Source organism: Salvelinus alpinus, chromosome 3, assembly GCF_045679555.1.
Source record: "Salvelinus alpinus chromosome 3, SLU_Salpinus.1, whole genome shotgun sequence".
NCBI classification, from domain to species: domain Eukaryota; kingdom Metazoa; phylum Chordata; class Actinopteri; order Salmoniformes; family Salmonidae; genus Salvelinus; species Salvelinus alpinus.
In genome coordinates this window covers 61220835-61240403 of record NC_092088.1, presented here as the reverse complement: position 1 = coordinate 61240403, position 19569 = coordinate 61220835, and the positions used below count along the sequence as shown (strand labels likewise).

Sequence of the window (19569 nt, the reverse complement as noted above, 5' to 3'; positions counted from 1 at the left end):
ACGGTTCTGACCTAGAATATGTGGACAACTACAAACACCTAGGTGTTTGGTTAGACTGTAAACTCTCCTTCTCCTTACGCATCTCCAATCCAAAATTAAATCTAGAACCAGCTTCCTATTTCGCAACAAAGCATTCACTCATGCCGCCAAACATATCCTCGTAAAACTGACTATCCTACCGATCCTCGACTTCGGCGATGTAATTTACAAAATAGCCCCGAACACTCTATTCAGCCAACTGGATGTAGTCTATCACAGTGCCATCCATTTTATCACCAAAGCCCCATATACTACCCACCACTGTGACCTCTATGCTCTCGTTGGCTGGCCCTCACTACATATCTGTCGCCAAACTCTCTGGCTCCAGGTCATCTATAAGTCTTTGCTAGGTAAAGCCCTGCCTTATCTCAGCTCACTGGTCACCAAAGCAACACCCACCCTCAGCACGGGCTCCAGCAGGTATATTGCACTGGTCATCCCCAAAGCCAACACTTCCTTTGGCCACCTCTCCTTCCAGTTCTCTAATGCCAATGACTGGAACGAATTGCAAAAATCTCTGAAGCTGGAGTCTTATATCTCCCTCTCTAACTTTAAGCATCAGCTGTCAGAGCAGCTTACCAATCACTGTAAAACTACACAGCCAATCTGTAAATAGCACACCCGACTACCTCATCCCCATATTATTACTTATTAATTATTACTCCCCATATTATTACCCTCTTGCACCCCAGTATCTCTACTTACACATCATCATCTGCACATCTATCACTCCAGTATTAATGCTAAATTGTAATTATTTTCACCTCTATGGCCTATTTATTGCCTAACCCCTTAACTCTTCTACATTTGCACACACTGTATATATATCTCTATTTTTCTTTTCTTATGTGTTATTGACTGTACGTTTGTTTATGTGTAACTCTGTGTTGTTGTTTTTATCGCACTGCTATGCTTTATCTTGGCCAGGTTGCAGTTGTAAATGTGAACTTGTTCTCAACTGGTCTACCTGGTTAAATAAAGGGGAAATAATAATAAATTAAAAAAGGGGGCAACTCTGCAGAGTTGCAGAGACAGAAGTGATGAACACACACACACACACACACACACACATGCACCACCAGTAGAGTATTTTATCTAGCCGCCTCTTAAGAGGTGCTCCCAATAACCATGGAGACAGCGGGCCTCACCATAACAACCACAGAAAGGAAACTGCTCTTAAGAGGTGCTCCCAATAACCACGGAGACAGCGGGCCTCCCCATAACAACCACAGAAAGGAAACTGCTCTTAAGAGGTGCTCCCAATAACCACGGAGACAGCGGGCCTCCCCATAACAACCACAGAAAGGAAACTGCTCTTAAGAGGTGCTCCCAATAACCACGGAGACAGCGGGCCTCCCCATAACAACCACAGAAAGGAAACTGCTCTTAAGAGGTGCTCCCAATAACCACGGAGACAGCGGGCCTCCCCATAACAACCACAGAAAGGAAACTGCTCTTAAAAGGTGCTCCCAATAACCACGGAGACAGTGGGCCTCCCCATAACAACCACAGAAAGGAAACTGCTCTTAAGAGGTGCTCCCAATAACCACGGAGACAGCGGGCCTCCCCATAACAACCACAGAAAGGAAACTGCTCTTAAAGCTGGAATCCATACATGGTGAAACTGCCACGTCTGTTTGCAATATTACAACAATGAAGAAGTTACTTCAAACAACAAACACAGTTTGTCCCCCTTGGACATCATTGTTAGGTAACGTGTGATAGAACAGCAGAGTATATACTGAGATCATTTTATTTTTACTATGCTGGATGCTCCTCTCCTCCATTTCATCAACAAAACTAAAACAATAACAAATGTGCTGCGGTGAACAGTGCTGTTGTTTCACCTTCTGCAGATTTCAGCTTTAACACATTGCTTCTCCCGCTCGCACACACACACACACACGTCGGTGGTTTCTCTTACTGCGTTTAAAAACAAATAAATACACACACAAGAACGCTGAAGGATGTCCCCCAAGACAAACAAACACACACACTAAGACAATACAAAACTATCTGCTGTCAGTATCAACAACACCAATGAGAAAGAGCCCGTCATACCTTCATCTTCCAACAGGTATTCATGGCTGCTAGATCCTTGATCCCTACACACGCCCTCAGAGACACACAGACAGACAAAGAGTCCTGGCGGGGTTACATGCCCCTGTGTAAATCCTCTCCGAGGGAGACGAGACAACCGTTAGTTAATACAGAAATGGAAGCGCAGCAGTGTCACCCAGCTGTCTCCTTGGCGATGGCAGCTCCAATAACACACCCCTAGACAAAGACAGACAGAGCAGTAATAGAGAGATAGAGAGAAGGAGGGATAGAGGGAGGGAGAGAGAGAGACTGAAAGGCTGTCCTATATTTGCCTCTCACAGAGAGAGAGGCTCTGAGCTGCTGCTGCTATACTTGTCTGGGCTTGCCCTCTCCCAGCTACTGCACACAACCCCCCCCCCCCCCCCCCCACACACACACACTAAGCCAACCCGGCAGGGCAGCAATCTGATTGGCCCAAAAAAACACTTCCTCCAGCTGATCCCAATGAGGGGAGCAGCGGTCTAAGGCACTGCATCTCAGTGCTAGAGGTGTCACTACAGACACCCTGTATCTATTCCAGGCTGTATCACAACCGGCCGTGATTGGGAGTCTCATAGGGCGGCGCACAATTGGCCCAGCGTCGCCCGGTGTAGGCTGTCATTGTAAATAAGAATTTGTTCTTAACTGACTTGCCTAGTTAAATAAAATGTTAAATATTCCCTATGCTCACTCAGCTTAACCAGTGCCTACCCCTAACCTCACTCAGCCTGTCACTTGGCTACAAGCTCGATTGACACACACACACACACACACACACACACACACACACACACACACACACACACACACACACACACACACACACACACACACACACACACACACACACACACACACACACACACACACACACACACACACACATACACACACACACAGAGCCTCAGGTGCAGGCTTGTCCCATTTAGATGAGAAAACACATGTTCACCTCCCTCCACCAATCAGAGATGACCTTACTTCCTGGCCCTCCAATCATCAGCGGGGAGAGAGACAAGTCTATCTACCCAATTTTTCACAAACTCTACGCACACTCACAAGACAATATATGCACACTATACTTTATACACACTCACTCACACACACAAACTATGCTGACACAAAACCCACACACATTCACATATACACATTCACACACACACACACACTCACAACCACACACACATGCTTCTGCTACTCTGTTCTGTATTTTACTCTTATTATCTATCCTGATGCCTAGTCACTTTACCCTGCCTTCATGTACATCAGTGGCAGTCGGTGCCGTTTAATATGAGGGAGGACAGTTTTTTTTTTAAATTAAGCATAGCCTTAATTCTATTACAGCATATTGGATGACTGTCATTCATATTCCATTCATCCATCTCAATGTAACAGCGAGAGGTTTAGGCGACTACATGATACAAACATTTTCACTATACCCATCATGAAGATGCTACAACCTAGCATACGAACAAAAGTTTTAAACATAGGTGCACAGGTCAAGAGAAATTTGAGTAATCAAGGTGACAGACATTGGCACATTCAATACCGCCTTGTACACTCTTACCTGCATCTAGCTGATCTAGAAAAAAACTTTCCAAGCCAAACCTTCATATCATAACAGTTAACTGCTACACACAGCCTCTACATCGTTGTCACCATATTAACATCCTAGTCAACATAGCTACTAGAACTAACACGTTAGTAAACCCGCTACAATCATGCAGTACGGTGTACATTCAGCAAGCAGTTTAGCAGTTACACCGACGCGCCCCAGTGGCAATACATTTATAAAACCAAACACTAATTTGACTTGGAAGATTATCAGTGTTGCATAGCCATAGCCAGTTCAAATAGCAGCCTTCTCTGTTTGAGCCGGGTGTTTGAGTAGGCTAAACTAGCTAGCTGCATTAGCTAGCTAAATGAGAAAAAAATACAACAAAATCTCCCTCCCTCCTTCACTCACTCCCTGCATTTTGGAAGAAATTAATTTGTTGAAAACTGTTCAACTATTGCCTTTCTCTCTCTTTGAGTAAACTACCCAACACATTTTATGCACTGCAATGCTAGCTAGCTGTAGCTTATGCTTTCAGTACTAGATTAATTCTCTGATTCTTATTTTTAAAATTTTTATTTAACATTTATTTAACTAGGCAAGTCAGTTAAGAACTTGTCAGTTATTTACAATGACAACCTACCAAAGGCAAAAGGCCTCCTGCGGGGACGGGGGCTGGGATTAAAAATAAAATTAAAATATAGGATAAAACACACATCACGACCAGAGGGACAACACAACACTACATAAAGAGAGACCTAATACAACAACATAGCATGGCAGCAACACATAGCATGACATTGATTGGGTGGACAACATGTCAGTTCATGCTGCAAGAGCTCTGATAGGTTGGAAGACGTCCTCCGGAAGTTGTCATGATTACTCATTAAGTCTATGGAAGGGGGTGAGAACCATGAGCCTCCTAGGTTTTGTACTGAAGTCAATGTACCCAGAGGAGGACGGAAACTAGCTGTCTTCCAGCTACACCATAGTGCTACCCTACAGAGTGCTGTTGAGGCCACTGTAGACCTTCATTGCAAAACAGTGTGTTTTAATCAATTATTTGGTGACGTGAATATATTTAGTATAATTTAATCTAAACATGATAAATGTTATTTTATTCCTTGTGTTAGAATTTTTTTTTTTTATTACAATTGTGTAACTCTACATCGTTGGGAAGGGCCCGTAAGCAACCATTTCACGGTAAAGTCTACACCCGTTGTATTCAGCGCATGTGACAAATAAAATTAGATTTGAAGTCAGAGGGAGTTCAGTTGACAGAGATTCATTTATTAGAGACATCCTCACAGCTGGATCCAAGAGCAAATCTAGATCTAGAGCCCCAATGGGTGTCAATTATATTAGTGTTACTGTTTACACATGGATGCAATTAATTTAGCACCATACTGAGTAGAACTGTAAAGATGTTAGAGAGATCAAATCTAATTATATTTGTCACATGCTTCATAAACAACAAGTGGACTTGAAATGCTTACTCAAGCGTCTTTTTCCAACAATGCAGAGTTAAGATTTTAAAAATCAATAACAAATATAAATGATATTAGAGGGAGAGAGGTAGGGAGGGAGGGAGAAAGAAGGAGAGAGGTACAGACGGAACAAGAAAAGGAGAGAAGGGGTGAGAAGGGGAGAGAAAGAGGAGAAGAGAGGGGGAAAGAAAGAGGAGGAGAGAAGAGGAGAAGTGCTACACACTGATATCTATTGAGTGGAAAAGACAATGATGAGAGATATGAGAGAAAACATGCTCATTCTCCCAGATATTTAGAGGGGCTGAGAGGCTAAATCAGTTTTTTGGCAATAGACTATAAAAGTCTGTCTGTTTTATCGTATAAATACAGCATTATCTTATTTTTGTATACAGGTATCATATTATTGTATTAAGTTGATGATCAGTTGCTGGTGGACACCAGGCTGTCTGTCTGATTTGATTCTAGACTAACTCCTGACTGAAGAAACAGAAGGCGAAAAAACTGCAGGCTTTGTCATGACATTAAATCAATCAATTGGGGGTGGTGGAGCTAACAAACAAAAAACAATAGCTAATCAGTGTTGAGTACAGCGGCATCCATGCCGCCAGCCTTTGTTGCGACAGCTTTACACAACACACGTTCCACATGACATGGTCAATTTGGCATCAACCAGCAGGCATGACGCTGTGTTTCTATGTTCACATTTAGGCTAGCTTAGGACATAGAGTGGGTCTATGTTAAGCTTACTGTGTAACACCAGAATATCTTGACCTTCTCCAACACAACACTGGCTGCTGTGGGCCTGCTGTCGGACAAATCTGATTTAGTAATCAACTCAGTCTCATCGCTGAGCTTATTATACTGATAACTGTGTAAAGCAAGCTTGACCTTGAAAATAATTTGCAGTATAAAATTGGAATGGTTATAGCCTCGTACAACCAGCCAGATCTCGCAAGTTTACATCATCAGTCTGGTAATACGAGGCAAGAATAGTTATTCCCCCAGAATTAAATAAAACATTATTATATTGTATCTATGGTTATTCCTCTCTACGTACTCGAGCCAATAGTAAATAATATACTGTCAGAAGACTGGACCAAATTTGGACATTTGCAAGATGATAAGCTTATGCTAATTTACATGTAAAAGGACCAATGAGCACCAACATGTGAAGATCATAGGAGCATGTTAAATTGGATTTTAAATGAAAGCTAAGAGTCTAGTTTTTTTTAAATTAAGGTATATACATTTTTATTTTTTTATTTTTTACATTTTCCTTCCTAAACATTTGGAATAAGCAAAGGCTTTGATTTCTTGTCAAACAGATAGGTCTTAGAAAACACCTGAAAAAATCTTAAAATGTATTAGAAATAAATCAAAACACAATAATGTTGAAGTAAAGAACCCTGCCAACTAATATCAGAATTTTGTCTGACTTCTGTAAGTTTAAGAAACATTGCCTTTTGCTTTAAAACTCCCTTACAAAAACTCACATATCTTTAAGATATTTTCAAATGTCTCTCCTTCATGAGGAGGGAGGATAATGAAAGTTCATAAAAGTAACAAGGTAGACCTATCAATTAGTTATAGTGTTTATACTGATACCAAATTGGTAACAGAATTTCTGAAAAATCAGTAACAGATTTTCTGCAATTGAATTGCATACAATGGGAAATCATAATAGTCACAAACCATAGTTGGTTCACCTGCTACTGTCCTCCCTTCCACTGGCATACTGTTATGTTAGCTGATAACTGTTTAAAAAAATAATAATTCTGTCATCTGGGGCGGCAGCGTAGCCTAGTGGTTAGAGCTTTGGACTAGTAACCGAAAGGTTGCAAGTTCAAATCCCTGAGCTGACAAGGTACAAATCTGTCGTTCTGCCCCTGAACAAGGCAGTTAACCCACTGTTCCCAGGCCATCATTGAAAATAAGATTTTGTTCTTAACAGACTTGCTGTTAAATAAAGGTAAAAAAATCTGGTGGTTCACAAACAAACTTGTGAAACATAAACGTCTATGATTGGTTCAAATTTGGTCTGAACCAACCAAATTGTCTTGTTTGGTGGCGGAGCTCATTAAAATAATAGCCAGTGTATAGAATAATATCCAAATATGCAAAGGAGGATATTGGATATTTGTACCTATTTAGGATACATCACCATAAAGAGAAAGACATTCATAGCCATAATTCATTTCATGCATTTCTTTGTAGTACAGATAACCCATGATAAAATTCCGTTACCGCAAATCTGTTACAGGGTGTAAATCTACTTCACTTACTGTAATTCAATAACCAAAGAAGATGTTTTCAAACTCAAGGTGTCATGTTATAGCTGACATCACATTCTTTCTGCAGATATCTTTGAATCATAATTCAGAGCAGATATTTAACAGAGTTTTGGGAAAACGTGGTCACAAAAAACAGGGAGATTTTACAGAAATTCTGTTACCAAACTTTGCATCTGCACAGTTCTGTTTTTGTAAAATGTTCAGTATAAATTGTTACAAGTAGTCCTTGTGCATAGAGTTGTATACTTTGTTTGGCATACATTTTAAGTGAAACATTTTAATCTCAGCGCAGTGGAATTGCCCTTATAAATACTCATTAATTATAGCGTTGTGTATTCATGTGTGTGCGTGTTTGAGTGCGTGAGTGTTCGTCTATGCGTGCTTGCGTATGTGTCCGTGTGCATGCTCATGGTTGTGTAGGCATCCACCAAACGCTAAGCGGACTATGATATTAGGCTGACTTGAGTGCAGGTCCATTGACTAATGAGTTTGATAAGAGTGGGAAGGCAAATAGCAGCATAACATGAGATTACTGTTGACATGCGGTTCACTGTGCTAATTATAGCCTTTCATTATACTGACAGGTCTCTGTGACTGACAGGACAATACTGCTATTATGTTTACCTGACGCCTCATTCATCATCATACCAGAGAGGTTTAAAAACCAAGAGACACAACATACAATCACTTCCTGTTACGTGCCCAAAGTCGATTAAGCAGGCTAGACTATGATTTGATTGTATTGTTGTCAATGAGGAGAGAGACAAATTATTCCCTAATTAATAGGTTTGATTAGAATCTGACTCATATTACACATGCATGAGAGTAAATTGGCCTTCATGTTCATATAGTCTCTTGAATTATTTCACATTGTGAAAAATGTATATTTCAAGCGACAATATTTACAACGTTATTGTCCCTTCTGATCAGGAACTGAGTGATCAGTTCATGTTGAACCATCAGTAACATGAATTGATTCATTATAGACTTCCAGGTAGAAAAGAAAACCAGCAGAACGTTGGTTCCACTGGTGCACAAACTGTGCAGAAATAATACAGAACTTTGTAACTGTAAGTTTGTGTTGAATCAAACATTCATATTGCTTCAGCTCACCAGCAATACCACTTCATATTGTAGTGTAATTGGTGTAGAATTATACAGAACTTGTAACTGTAATTTTGTGTAGAATTATACATTTAGATTACTTCAGCTCGCCGGCATTGATATTGCTTCAGTAAAGCTTTCCATTTACCCATGGGTGCAAAATCGGCATGGCTAGCCTATTATGCAAAGGCATGCACTGTGTAGGCATAGAACATCATGTTCTAATGACAACCTGCATTCAGGTGGACTATAAGGCAGGTACAGAGTAGATGGAGAGCAGCAAAGTAGAGGAGATTGAAAAGGAAAAGTTGTGGAGAGGGGAGAGAAGAAAGAAAAAAGACAGAGAGAAAAAGTGTGATAGACAAGTAGAGAGGGAGGAGAAGGAGAATTTAGCATAGTGAAAAAGGGCATAGTGTGAGAAAGGATGAGAGGGAGGGAGAAAGCGGTAGAGAGAGAAAGGAGAGGAGAGAGATCGAGGGAAGGAATAGGAGAGTGAGGAGGAGGTGAGAGAGAGAAAGGGAGAAATGTTGAGACAGGAGTGAGAGAGAGGAGAGAGAGGTTCCACACACTAATCTCTATAGAGTAAAGAAGACATCAGATCTCCTGTGGGGTGTGAAATTACCCTGTAATAGTCATTTCAGTTCATTTTCAAATATACACTCATACATACTGACCACAGCAGTGTACAGGGGCTGCCTGGGCTGCACAGCATGCCTTTACCCAACAGTTCTATTAAAGCATACTGGAGAGATGGGTGGGTGGGGTGGGGTGTGTGGATACAGGATGGAGGGAGTATACTGTATCAGCCCTATTCTCGTCGACAGGGCTGTAGAGTGGAGCAAGTTGAGAGCTTCAAGTTCCTTGGTGTCCACATATTTTGGCCGTGAAACGAGGCTACTCAGGCAAGAAAAAAAACTCACCCAAATGTATAGCCCCGTTGGAAAATATAAATGAACTGTTAAAATTATATTAAATTTTTTTTTTTTAAATGTGAAGATTTTTATTTGGAGTACCCCCGACGGCATTGTGCGTACCCCAGTTTGGGAATACCTGGTCTACACCTACCTGTTGTTTATGAAGCATGTGACAAATAACATTTGATTGATTTGATGCACACACCACCAGACTTCATCCACGGTGACAGAGTGAGGACAGGCATTGGCCAACAACCAACTCAGCCCCCGTTACAATCTACTCACAACAACAAATCACCTACAGCATTTACTGCTTATAATCTTTGAATTTATCTTAGTTTAAATCAACACCTGGGGCCTGTAATAATCTTCTAAATCTTCTAAATAAGATAATGTCTGGACAGTGTATCAGGGTGTTAATGGCAGTAGACATCAGGGTGTTCTGATGGCAGTAGACAACGTTTCTGCACTAGTGAGACAGTATGGACCCTGGCAGAGAGACCCGAGTGCCTCTGTGGTCGCTTAAATGCATTACGGTATCACAAAGTCACATAATTAAACCTCTGCCTGGAGTGTGTGTGTGTTGCACTATGAACTTCACATGTTGGTGCTCATGGATCCTTTTACATGCGTTTTCATTTCTCTAGGAGGCTATGCTAGTTGGCGTTGCCGCGGCTAAAAGGTTTAGAGGGAAAGAACAGAGGGACATGTTCAAAGGCTGTGTGTATGGAGACCGTGGTGGTAAAGTCTCACAGGAACTGCAGTGTTTGGGTGTGTGTGTGTGTGTATATCGTTCACAGATCTGATATGCTGACCTACTAAGGGGTTCAGTAACAGTTTCTAGAACACACCAAATGTCAAGAGTCAAACTTTCTAATTTCACTTGAGAAACTCTTAAATCTCTCTCTTCTAACTTTTACAAAGTGATAATATAACTTTATTGTCTGCAATGACTATTACTGTAACTGTTGACTGTATTGCAATTATACTGCAGAGGCATGAAAGAGCCCAGTCAGCCAGTGATGACATCATTACTGGACACCAGATGATCGCCCTCCTCTGACCATGACAGAGAGATGGGAAGACCACTGCAGCTTCTGATAAGGACACTTTGCACACACAAACACACATACACACTGGGGTGATACAAGGATTCAAGGGCATCAGAGAGCGGCAGGTCTGTAGCTACTGTTTACTGCTACTGTTTACACTGTAGGATCAGTGCTTTTTAAAGGGGAAATCCGCAGTTGAAACAATAACAAAGAGCACCACCGTATTTTTTCGGTAAAAACCTGAGGGATGGTGCTGGAGAAATGTAACCACTCTCAAATTCATAGACAAAGCTATGGATGCAAGGATATCAAAATTATAGTTTTAACCAAGTTGAGATCATACAGTGTTTGTTTACATTTACTTTGTTTACAAACATTGGAGTAAAACAAGCGTATATTTGGGTTTCTGATGGGGTACGACAGTTGAACTATGAGGCATTTATAAGTTATATTTCTCAAGAATCAACGGGTACATATCGGGTCGTTCCATTTGATTTCAATCACTTCTTGACCGCACCCCTTTTGATTTGAACTAAACTTTCCATACATATTTCCCATGGTAGAGGTGGTCAGACTGACTTTTTGGAACTGAATGCCAAAACATTCAAGATATAAATGTGCTCATAGTTGACCCATTTTGCATACCCCACCATACCATGACACATCAATGTCTTCATCACTGGAAAAGATAAACAGTTGAGGTTGATATAATATATCAGTTGTTTTAAATGACACTGTCAATATTCCATAGGAAACCTATTGAAATCAGAGAAATATAGATAAAACAATAGACATTACCATTTAAGTTGACATTTGTCAGTGGGTGAACTGCCGGCCATTTTTGTGGTAGTAATTGGAAGTTAAAATATCAATCCAATTTCAATGGTGTACCATCTAAATTGCAGTGGTCTGAAGGGATAGGTCCATTCTATGAATACTATTTATATGATTGAAATGACACCCACCCTATATTCAAGAGTATGCTGTGTCTCAACAAATGGCGGGCACAACACATACACCTCAGATGATGTAAATTAGAGTTAAACCTATAATATGTGCATCAATATTGATAATTGACGTTAAAGGTAAAAATAAAAAAAATGACAACCCTGCTTGTAAGCTTTTATATTATATCAAATTCAACTGTTTATATTTTCCAGTGTTGAAGACATGGATGTCTCGTGGTATGGTGGGGTATGCAAAATGGGTCAACTTTGAGCTCCTCTTTCTCCTGAATGTTTTAGCATTCAGGTCCAAAAAGTGGTCAAAAAGTGATTAAAATCAAATGGAACGACCTTATCCACTGAATGCCTCAAATTTCAAAAAATGCTCCTTACTGAATCAATACCTGGTTTCCCTGGTGAAAAGTAGGACATCACTGTAAGATACACGAAAACAAAATCCTTCTACATCGTTATCATTAACAATGAACTGTTCCTAATGCTATAATTGGGTGAAAATGTTAAAAACAAAATCAGAGGGAGAGTTGTGTGTGTGTGTGCATGCATACTTGCGCCTGTCTATGTGTGTGCTGTGCCCGGGGAATGTTGGTTGCTGTCCAGGCTGTTCACTAATTGAGTCTGGTCATGGAGTGCACAGGATTCCTATTCCCTATATAGTGTACTACTTTTGACCACAGTTCTGAGACAAAACAGCACTGGACAATGGAGCTTTGGATGGGAACATAAGTGCAGTAGCTAACTGTGTTGTGCACGTATGGTAAGCATGGAATGCATAATCAGTTTTAAGGCTTTGCTTTCCCCTTATAAGGGATGCTCTGCTTTCTCACCAGATCTCTGGGAGCGTAACATGAGGTGTGTGAGAACTTCCAGAATGACCACAGGGGATGTTACTCATCACATAAATGTACATAATATCACAACATACAGACACACAGACACTCTCTAACTCACCCACACACCATTTCCTGAATGCAGAGCATACCAGATTAGTATGTGATAAAACATCAAAATCATTTCTCTTCTGGTGTGTGGATCTCAGAAGGGTTCCTGGCAGGCCAGGGTTAGAGAAGTACCTCATCTATGCCAGTAGACAGAGAGGTTGTTTAGTATCACTACTCTTGCTCACACAGCCCGGGGCACAAAGCCCGGGGCACACAGCCCGGGGCACACAGCCCGGTGCACACAGCCCGGGGTACACAGCCCGGTGCACACAGCCCGGGGCACACAGCCCGGTGCACACAGCCCGGGGCACACAGCCCGGTGAACACAGCCCGGTGCACACAGCCCGGTGCACATACAATATGCCGTGCAAACTTCTTACAGCTTCATCTGGCTGTGGGTTTACATTTATGTCATAGTTTACAATCACCGCAGGGTACACCTACCCACCCACCCACCCACACACACACCCATTCCCCTCCCACACACTTCCTGTCCCCCTGCTGTGATGGATGAATGGTGTAGTAATGAAAACTGCCTCCCCTGCTCCCCTGTTCTCGCCCGTTCTTCCCCATGAAGTCCAGACTCATTTGGCACCCCGAGATATGGTCAACAGCAGAATCACATTTGCATTTAAAACCAGTACATCTCACAGCACCACAGATTGAGTGAAATGTCCATTTGCATTTTGAGTGCCTGAAAATCAAAAGCCTAAAATGTCAATCAAAGATGGTGACGAAGGGAGTGGAGAAAAACAGAGAAAAAAATATGTGGTTTAGTATACTGTAATTTGTCCTCTGGTGCCTGTTGCTATTACAGTAGTACGTCTACAGTTAAAGTTATAGCTCTGACTACAGTAGTTCAAAGTCTGGAAGTTCAGAAATATGAAAAAGGTAATGGAAACATTCACAACACTTGGATCTTGAACTCTATTGCACAGGCAGTAAATCATTTAGGTGTTGACATGTTGACATGACATGTTCTATTATCAATACATACCTGTGTCGCTCTTACCCTCGTGACCTAAAACAACTCTCAAGCCGTAACCATAACTATTGGGATGAACAACGCTAAACCTGACCTTAGATCAGTGTTGTGTCAATCTGATGCCTTTGATCAGAGATACTGGATATAATGACGAGATGCTTGTGTCTCTGACCTAACAATGGGAATTGTTGTCCACAGAGCGGAACGGCGGGCTGTCAATCTCCTGCCTATTCCTCTCTTTGGATTGATGGATACAACTTCTTATTTGAATACTTTTTTAAATATTCGATGAGAGGTGTTGACGTCAACCGCCTGTATTCGATGGAGAGTGAGACGCTAGCCTCATGAATAGGCAAAGCCCGTCTCGAATTTCAACAGGGACAACTCCAATATAAAGTGTTTTTTTCTCAAAGCTGCTGGGATGTCACGTGCATCACACTTACAGTGCATTCGGAAAGTACTCAGAACTCTTGACTTTTCCACATTTTGTTACGTTACAGCCTTATTCTAAAATGGATTCAATCGTTTTTTCCCTCATCAATTGTTAATGACAAAGCAAAAACAGTTTTTTATAAATTTTTGCAAAAAAAGAAGAAACAAAAAGGGAAATATCTCATTTACATAAGCATTCAGATCCTTTACTCAGTACTTTGCTGAAGCACCTTTGGCAGCGATTACAGCCTAGAGTCTTTGGGTATGATGCTACAAGCTTGGCACACCTGTATTTGGGGAGTTTCTCACATTCTTCTCTGCAGATCCTCTCAAGCTCTGTCAGGTTGAATGGGGAGCATTGTTGCACAGCTATTTTCAGGTCTTTCCAGAGCCAAACTGAGCAATCGGGGGAGAAGGGCCTTGGTCAGGGAGTTGACCAAGAACCTGATGGTCACTAACAGAGCTCTAGTCTTCCTCTGTGGAGATGGGAAAACCTTCCAGAAGGACAAACCTCTGTGCAGCACTCCATCAATTAGGCATTTATGGTAGAGTGGCCAGACTGGAAGCCACTCCTCAGTAAAAGGCACATGACAGCCCGCGTGGAGTTTGCCAAAAGGAACCTAAAGGACTATCAGACCATGAGAAACAAGATTCTCTAGTCTGATGAAACCAAAATTGAACTCTCTGGCCTGAATGCCAAGCGTCACGTCTGGAGGAAACTTGGCACCATCCCTACAGTAAAGCATGGTAGTGGCAGCATCATGCTGTGGGGATGTTTTTCAGCGGCGGGGACTGGGAGACTGAGAGCAAAGTACAGAGAGATCCTTGATGAAAACCTGCTCCAGAGCGCTCAGGACCTCAGACTGTGACGAAGGTTCACCTTCCAACAGGACAACGACCCTAAGCACACAGCCAAGACAACACAGGAGTGACTTCGGGACAAGTCAGAGTCTTAACCCAATCTAACAGAGACTTAACCCAATCTAACATCTCTGGAGAGACCTGAAAATAACTGTGCAGCAATGCTCCCCATTCAACCAGACAGAGCTTGAGAGGATCTGCAGAGAAGAATGGGAGAAACTCCCCAAATACAAGTGTGCCAAGCTTGTAGCGTCATACCCATAACCTGTTTTTGCTTAGTCATTATGGGTTATTGTGTGATAAGTGAAAAAAAACATTTAATACATTTTTTAATAAGGCTGTAACTTAACAAAATGTGGAAAAAGGGGTCTGAATACTTTCCGAATGCACTGTATACAGCAACACCTCCCCTTTAGCATTGCTGTCTCTTCTATAGATGTTATATCCTTGTATTGCTACTGCTGTTAATTCGTCATACCATTTTTTTTTTTAAAGAAGAAAAAAAAGCCTTGACCACTGCGCCACTCGGGAGGCCACTGTTACCACTCTTATTTACACTCTTCCTTACCGTGAGCTGTTTTCCAGCAACATCACAAGTCTCTTCCGCTCTCCTGTGCTTCACACTGTTTATGCCAGTCCTCCATCCTCTCTTCCCTATTCCTTCTCTCTCCCTCTCACTCTTCCTTCTCCCCTTCTCTCTTCCCTCTCTCCCCTTTCTACTCTCTCTTTTCCCTATCCTTCTCTTCATTGCCTTCCCTTTCTCTCCTCTAATTCTTCACTCCTCCATCTGTAGAGAGGTCAAGGAAGGGTAGAGAGTCCTGCTGTTAGCTGGAGGGCTGTGTGTATCTCTGTTAGAGAGTCTGGACTTTAGTGTTCTACTGCCCGTATAGTCCAGTAGTCAACAGGGAAAAAACCTCACACAACAACCATGATTGCTTTCCAAATGGCTCCCTATTCCATTTATAGTGCACTACTTTTACATTACATTGCTTATGCCTAGGGACAGGGGTTTTCCTTGTCATGTAAGCTGTTCAGTAAAATCTCCTGCCCCTACCAAATCCCCAAAAGCAAAGACTGGGAAATCACCTCAGGTAGGTTTCGTTTTATAAGAAGCTTTGCACGAAGGCTGGCTGTAAGCCAAAAGAAGATTCCAAGATGTGTACTGGGTAGTGCCCAGATTTGATCGCTTCCGTGTTCCAAACATCTGGAGCTCCAGTGTAGCCCTGAGAGTTCTCTCTCGCTCCTCAGCTTCCATGAAGAATTCTTATAAGAAACCATCAAAACAAAAGCCTATAATATCCATCCTAAAATGAATTTCAATAGTCTACAAATCAAATCAAAGTTTATTTGTCACATGCGCCAAATACAACAGGTGTAGACCTTACAGTGCAATGCTTACTTACAGGCTCTAACCAATAGTGCAAAAAAGGTATTAGGTGAACAATAGGCAAGTAAAGAAATAAAAACAACAGTAAAAAGACAGTGAAAAATAACAGTAGCGAGACGATAAAAGGAGCGAGGCTACATACGGACACCGGTTAGTCAGGCTGATTGAGGTAGTACGTACATGTAGATATGGTTAAAGGGACTATGCATATATGATGGACAGAGAGTAGCAGTAGCGTAAAAGAGGGGTTGGTGGGTGGTGTGTGGCGGGACACAATGCAGATAGCCCGGTTAGCCAGCACTGGTTGGTCGGCCCAATTAAGGTAGTATGTACATGAATGTATAGTTAAAGTGACTATGCACATATGATAAACAGAGAGTAGCAGCAGCATAAAAGAGAGGTTGGGGGGGCACACAATGCAAATAGTCCGGGTAGCCATTTGATTACCTGTTCAGGAGTCTTTTGGCTTGGGGGTAAACACTGTTGAGAAGCCATTTTGTCCTAGACTTGGCACTCCGGTACCGCTTGCCATGCGGTAGCAGAGAGAACAGTCTATGACTGGGGTGGCTGGGGTCTTTCACAATTTTTAGGGCCTTCCTCTGACACCGCCTGGTGTAGAGGTCCTGGGTGGCAGGCAGCTTAGCCACAGTGATGTACTGGGCCGTACGCACTACCCTCTGTAGTGCCTTGCGGTCGGAGGCCGAGCAATTGCCGTACCAGGCAGTGATGCAACTAGTCAGGATGCTCTCGATGTTGCAGCTGTAGAACCTTTTGAGGATCTCAGGACCAATGCCAAATGTTTTTAGTTTCCTGAGGGGGAATAGGCTTTGCCGTGGCCCCTTTGTCGTGCCCTCTTGGTGTGTTTGGACCATTCTAATTTGTTGGTGATGTGGACACCAAGGAACTTGAAGCTCTCAACCTGCTCCACTACAGCCCCGTCGATGAGAATGGGGGCGTGCTCGGTCCTCCTTTGCCTGTAGTCCACAATCATCTCCTTGGTCTTGGTTACGTTGAGGGATAGGTTGTTATTCTGGCACCACCCGGCCAGGTCTCTGACCTGCTCCCTATAGGCTGTCTCGTCGTTGTCGGTGATCAGGCCTACCACTGTTGTGTCGTCTGCAAACTTAATGATGGTGTTGGAGTCGTGCCTGGCCATGCAGTCGTGGGTGAACAGGGAGTACAGAAGGAGACTGAGCACGCACCCCTGGGGGGCTCCAGTGTTGAGGATCAGCTTGGCGGATGTGTTGTTACCTACCCTCACCACCTGGGGGGCGGCCCGTCACGAAGTCCAGGATACAGTTGCAGAGGGAGGTGTTTAGTCCCAGGATCCTTAGCTTAGTGATGAGCTTTGAGGGTACTATGGTGTTGAACGCTGAGCTTTAGTCAATGAATACCATTCTCACGTATGTGTTCCTTTTGTCCAGGTGGGAAAGGGCAGTGTGGAGTGCAATAGAGATTGCATCATCCGTGGATCTGTTTGGGCGGTATGCAAATTGGAGTGGGTCTAGGGTTTCTGGGATAATGGTGTTGATGTGAGCCATTACCAGCCTTTCAAAGCACTTCATGGCTACGGACGTGAGTGCTACGGGTCTGTAGTCATTTAGGTAGGTTGCCTTTTGGACTATGGTGGTCTGCTTGAAACATGTTGGTATTACAGACTCAATCAGGGACATGTTGAAAATGTCAGTGAAGACACCTGCCAGTTGGTCAGCACAAGCCCGGAGCACACGTCCTGGTAATCCGTCTGGCCCCGCAGCCTTGTGTATGTTGACCTGTTTAAAGGTCTTACTCACGTCGGCTACGGAGAGCGTGATCACACAGTCGTCCGGAACAGCTGATGCTCTCATGCATGCCTCAGTGTTGCTTGCCTCGAAGCGAGCATAAAAGTGATTTAGCTTGTCTGGTAGGCTCGTGTCACTGGGCAGCTCGCGGCTGTGCTTCCCTTTGTAGTCTGTAATAGTTTGCAAGCCCTGCCACATAAGACGAGCGTCGGAGCCGGTATAGTATGATTCAATCTTAGCCCTATATTGATGCTTTGCCTGTTTGATTGTTCGTCGCAGGGCATAGCAGGGTTTCTTGTAAGCTTCCGGGTTAGAGTCCCGCACCTTGAAAGCGGCAGCTCTACCATTTAGCTCAGTGCGACTGTTACCTGTAATCCATGGCTTCTGGTTGGAGTATGTACGTACAGTCACTGTGGGGACGACGTCCTCGATGCACTAATTGATAAAGCCAGTGACTGATGTGGTGTACTCCTCAATGCCATCGGAAGAGTCCCGGAACATGTTCCAGTCTGTGCTAGCAAAACAGTCCTGTAGTTTAGCATCTGCTTCATCTGACCACTTTTTTATAGACCGAGTCACTGGTGCTTCCTGCTTTAATTTTTGCTTGTAAGCAGGAATCAGGAGGATAGAGTTGTGGTCGGATTTACCAAATGGAGGTCGAGGGAGAGCTTTGTACGCGTCTCTGTGTGTGGAGTACAAGTGATCTCGAATTTTTTGCCCTCTCGTTGCACATTTAACATGTTTATAGAAATTTGGTAGAACTGATTTAAGTTTCCCTGCATTAAAGTCTCCGGCCACTAGAAGTGCCGCCTCTGGGTGAGTGGTTTCCTGTTTGCTTATTTCCTTATACAGCTGACTGAGTGCGGTCTTAGTGCCAGCATCTGTCTGTGGTGGTAAATAAACAGCCACGAAAAGTAGAGCTGAAAACTCTCGAGGCAAGTAGTGTGGCCTGCAATTTATCACAATATACTCTACTTTAGGTGAGCAAAATCTAGAGACTTCCTTAGATTTCGTTCACCAGCTGTTGTTTACAAATATGCACAGACCCCCCCCCCCCCATCTTACCGGAGTGTGCTGTTCTATCTTGCAGGTGCAGCGTATATCCCGCTAGCTGAATATCCATGTCGTCATTCAGACACGATTCCGTGAAACATAGGATATTACAGTTTTTGATGTCCCGTTGGTAGGATATTCGTGATCGTACCTCGTCTAATTTATTGTCCGATGATTGCACGTTGGCGAGTAATATTGACGGTAACGACAGCTTTCCCACTCGCCTCCTGCGGGTCCTCACGAGGCATCCCGCTCTGTGTCCTCTATTCCTGCGTCTCCTCCTCTTGCAAATAACGGGTATGTTGGCCCTGTCGGGTGTTTGGAGAATGTCCTGTGCTTCCTGCTTGTTGAATATTTTTTTTTGTCTAATCCGAGGTGAGTGATCGCTGTCCTGATATCCAGAAGCTCTTTTCTGCCGTAAAATACAGTTGCAGAAACATTATGTACAAAATAAGTTACAAATAACGCGAAACCCCCCCACATAATAGCACAATTGGTTGGGCGCCCGTAAAACTGCTGGCATTTCTTCCGGCGCCATTGGTTCCCTCTCCTCTCCACTAATCTGAAAACACCAATTAGGTGAAATCGGAATAGTGGATGCCAACTATACATTTGCAGAGCCAAGCAGAGGAAGCCAGTTAAGACTATT

General features: G+C 42.9%; 1 protein-coding gene across 5 annotated transcripts in view; it reads right to left on the bottom strand.

Moving 5' to 3' along the window:
• Positions 1-19569, bottom strand: part of LOC139571083 (E3 ubiquitin-protein ligase MARCHF8-like) — a 124068-nt gene that overhangs the window by 47353 nt on the left and 57146 nt on the right. Inside the window, exon 1 of one of the 5 annotated variants that reach the window (XM_071393617.1) lies at positions 2101-2395. The exons of the other annotated variants lie outside the window; for them this stretch is intronic. Within the exon in view, the coding sequence (XP_071249718.1) occupies positions 2101-2124 (24 nt within the window). The 5' untranslated portion in view covers positions 2125-2395. Of the gene's footprint in view, positions 1-2100; positions 2396-19569 lie in introns of those variants that run through there. 5 annotated transcript variants of the gene reach the window in all.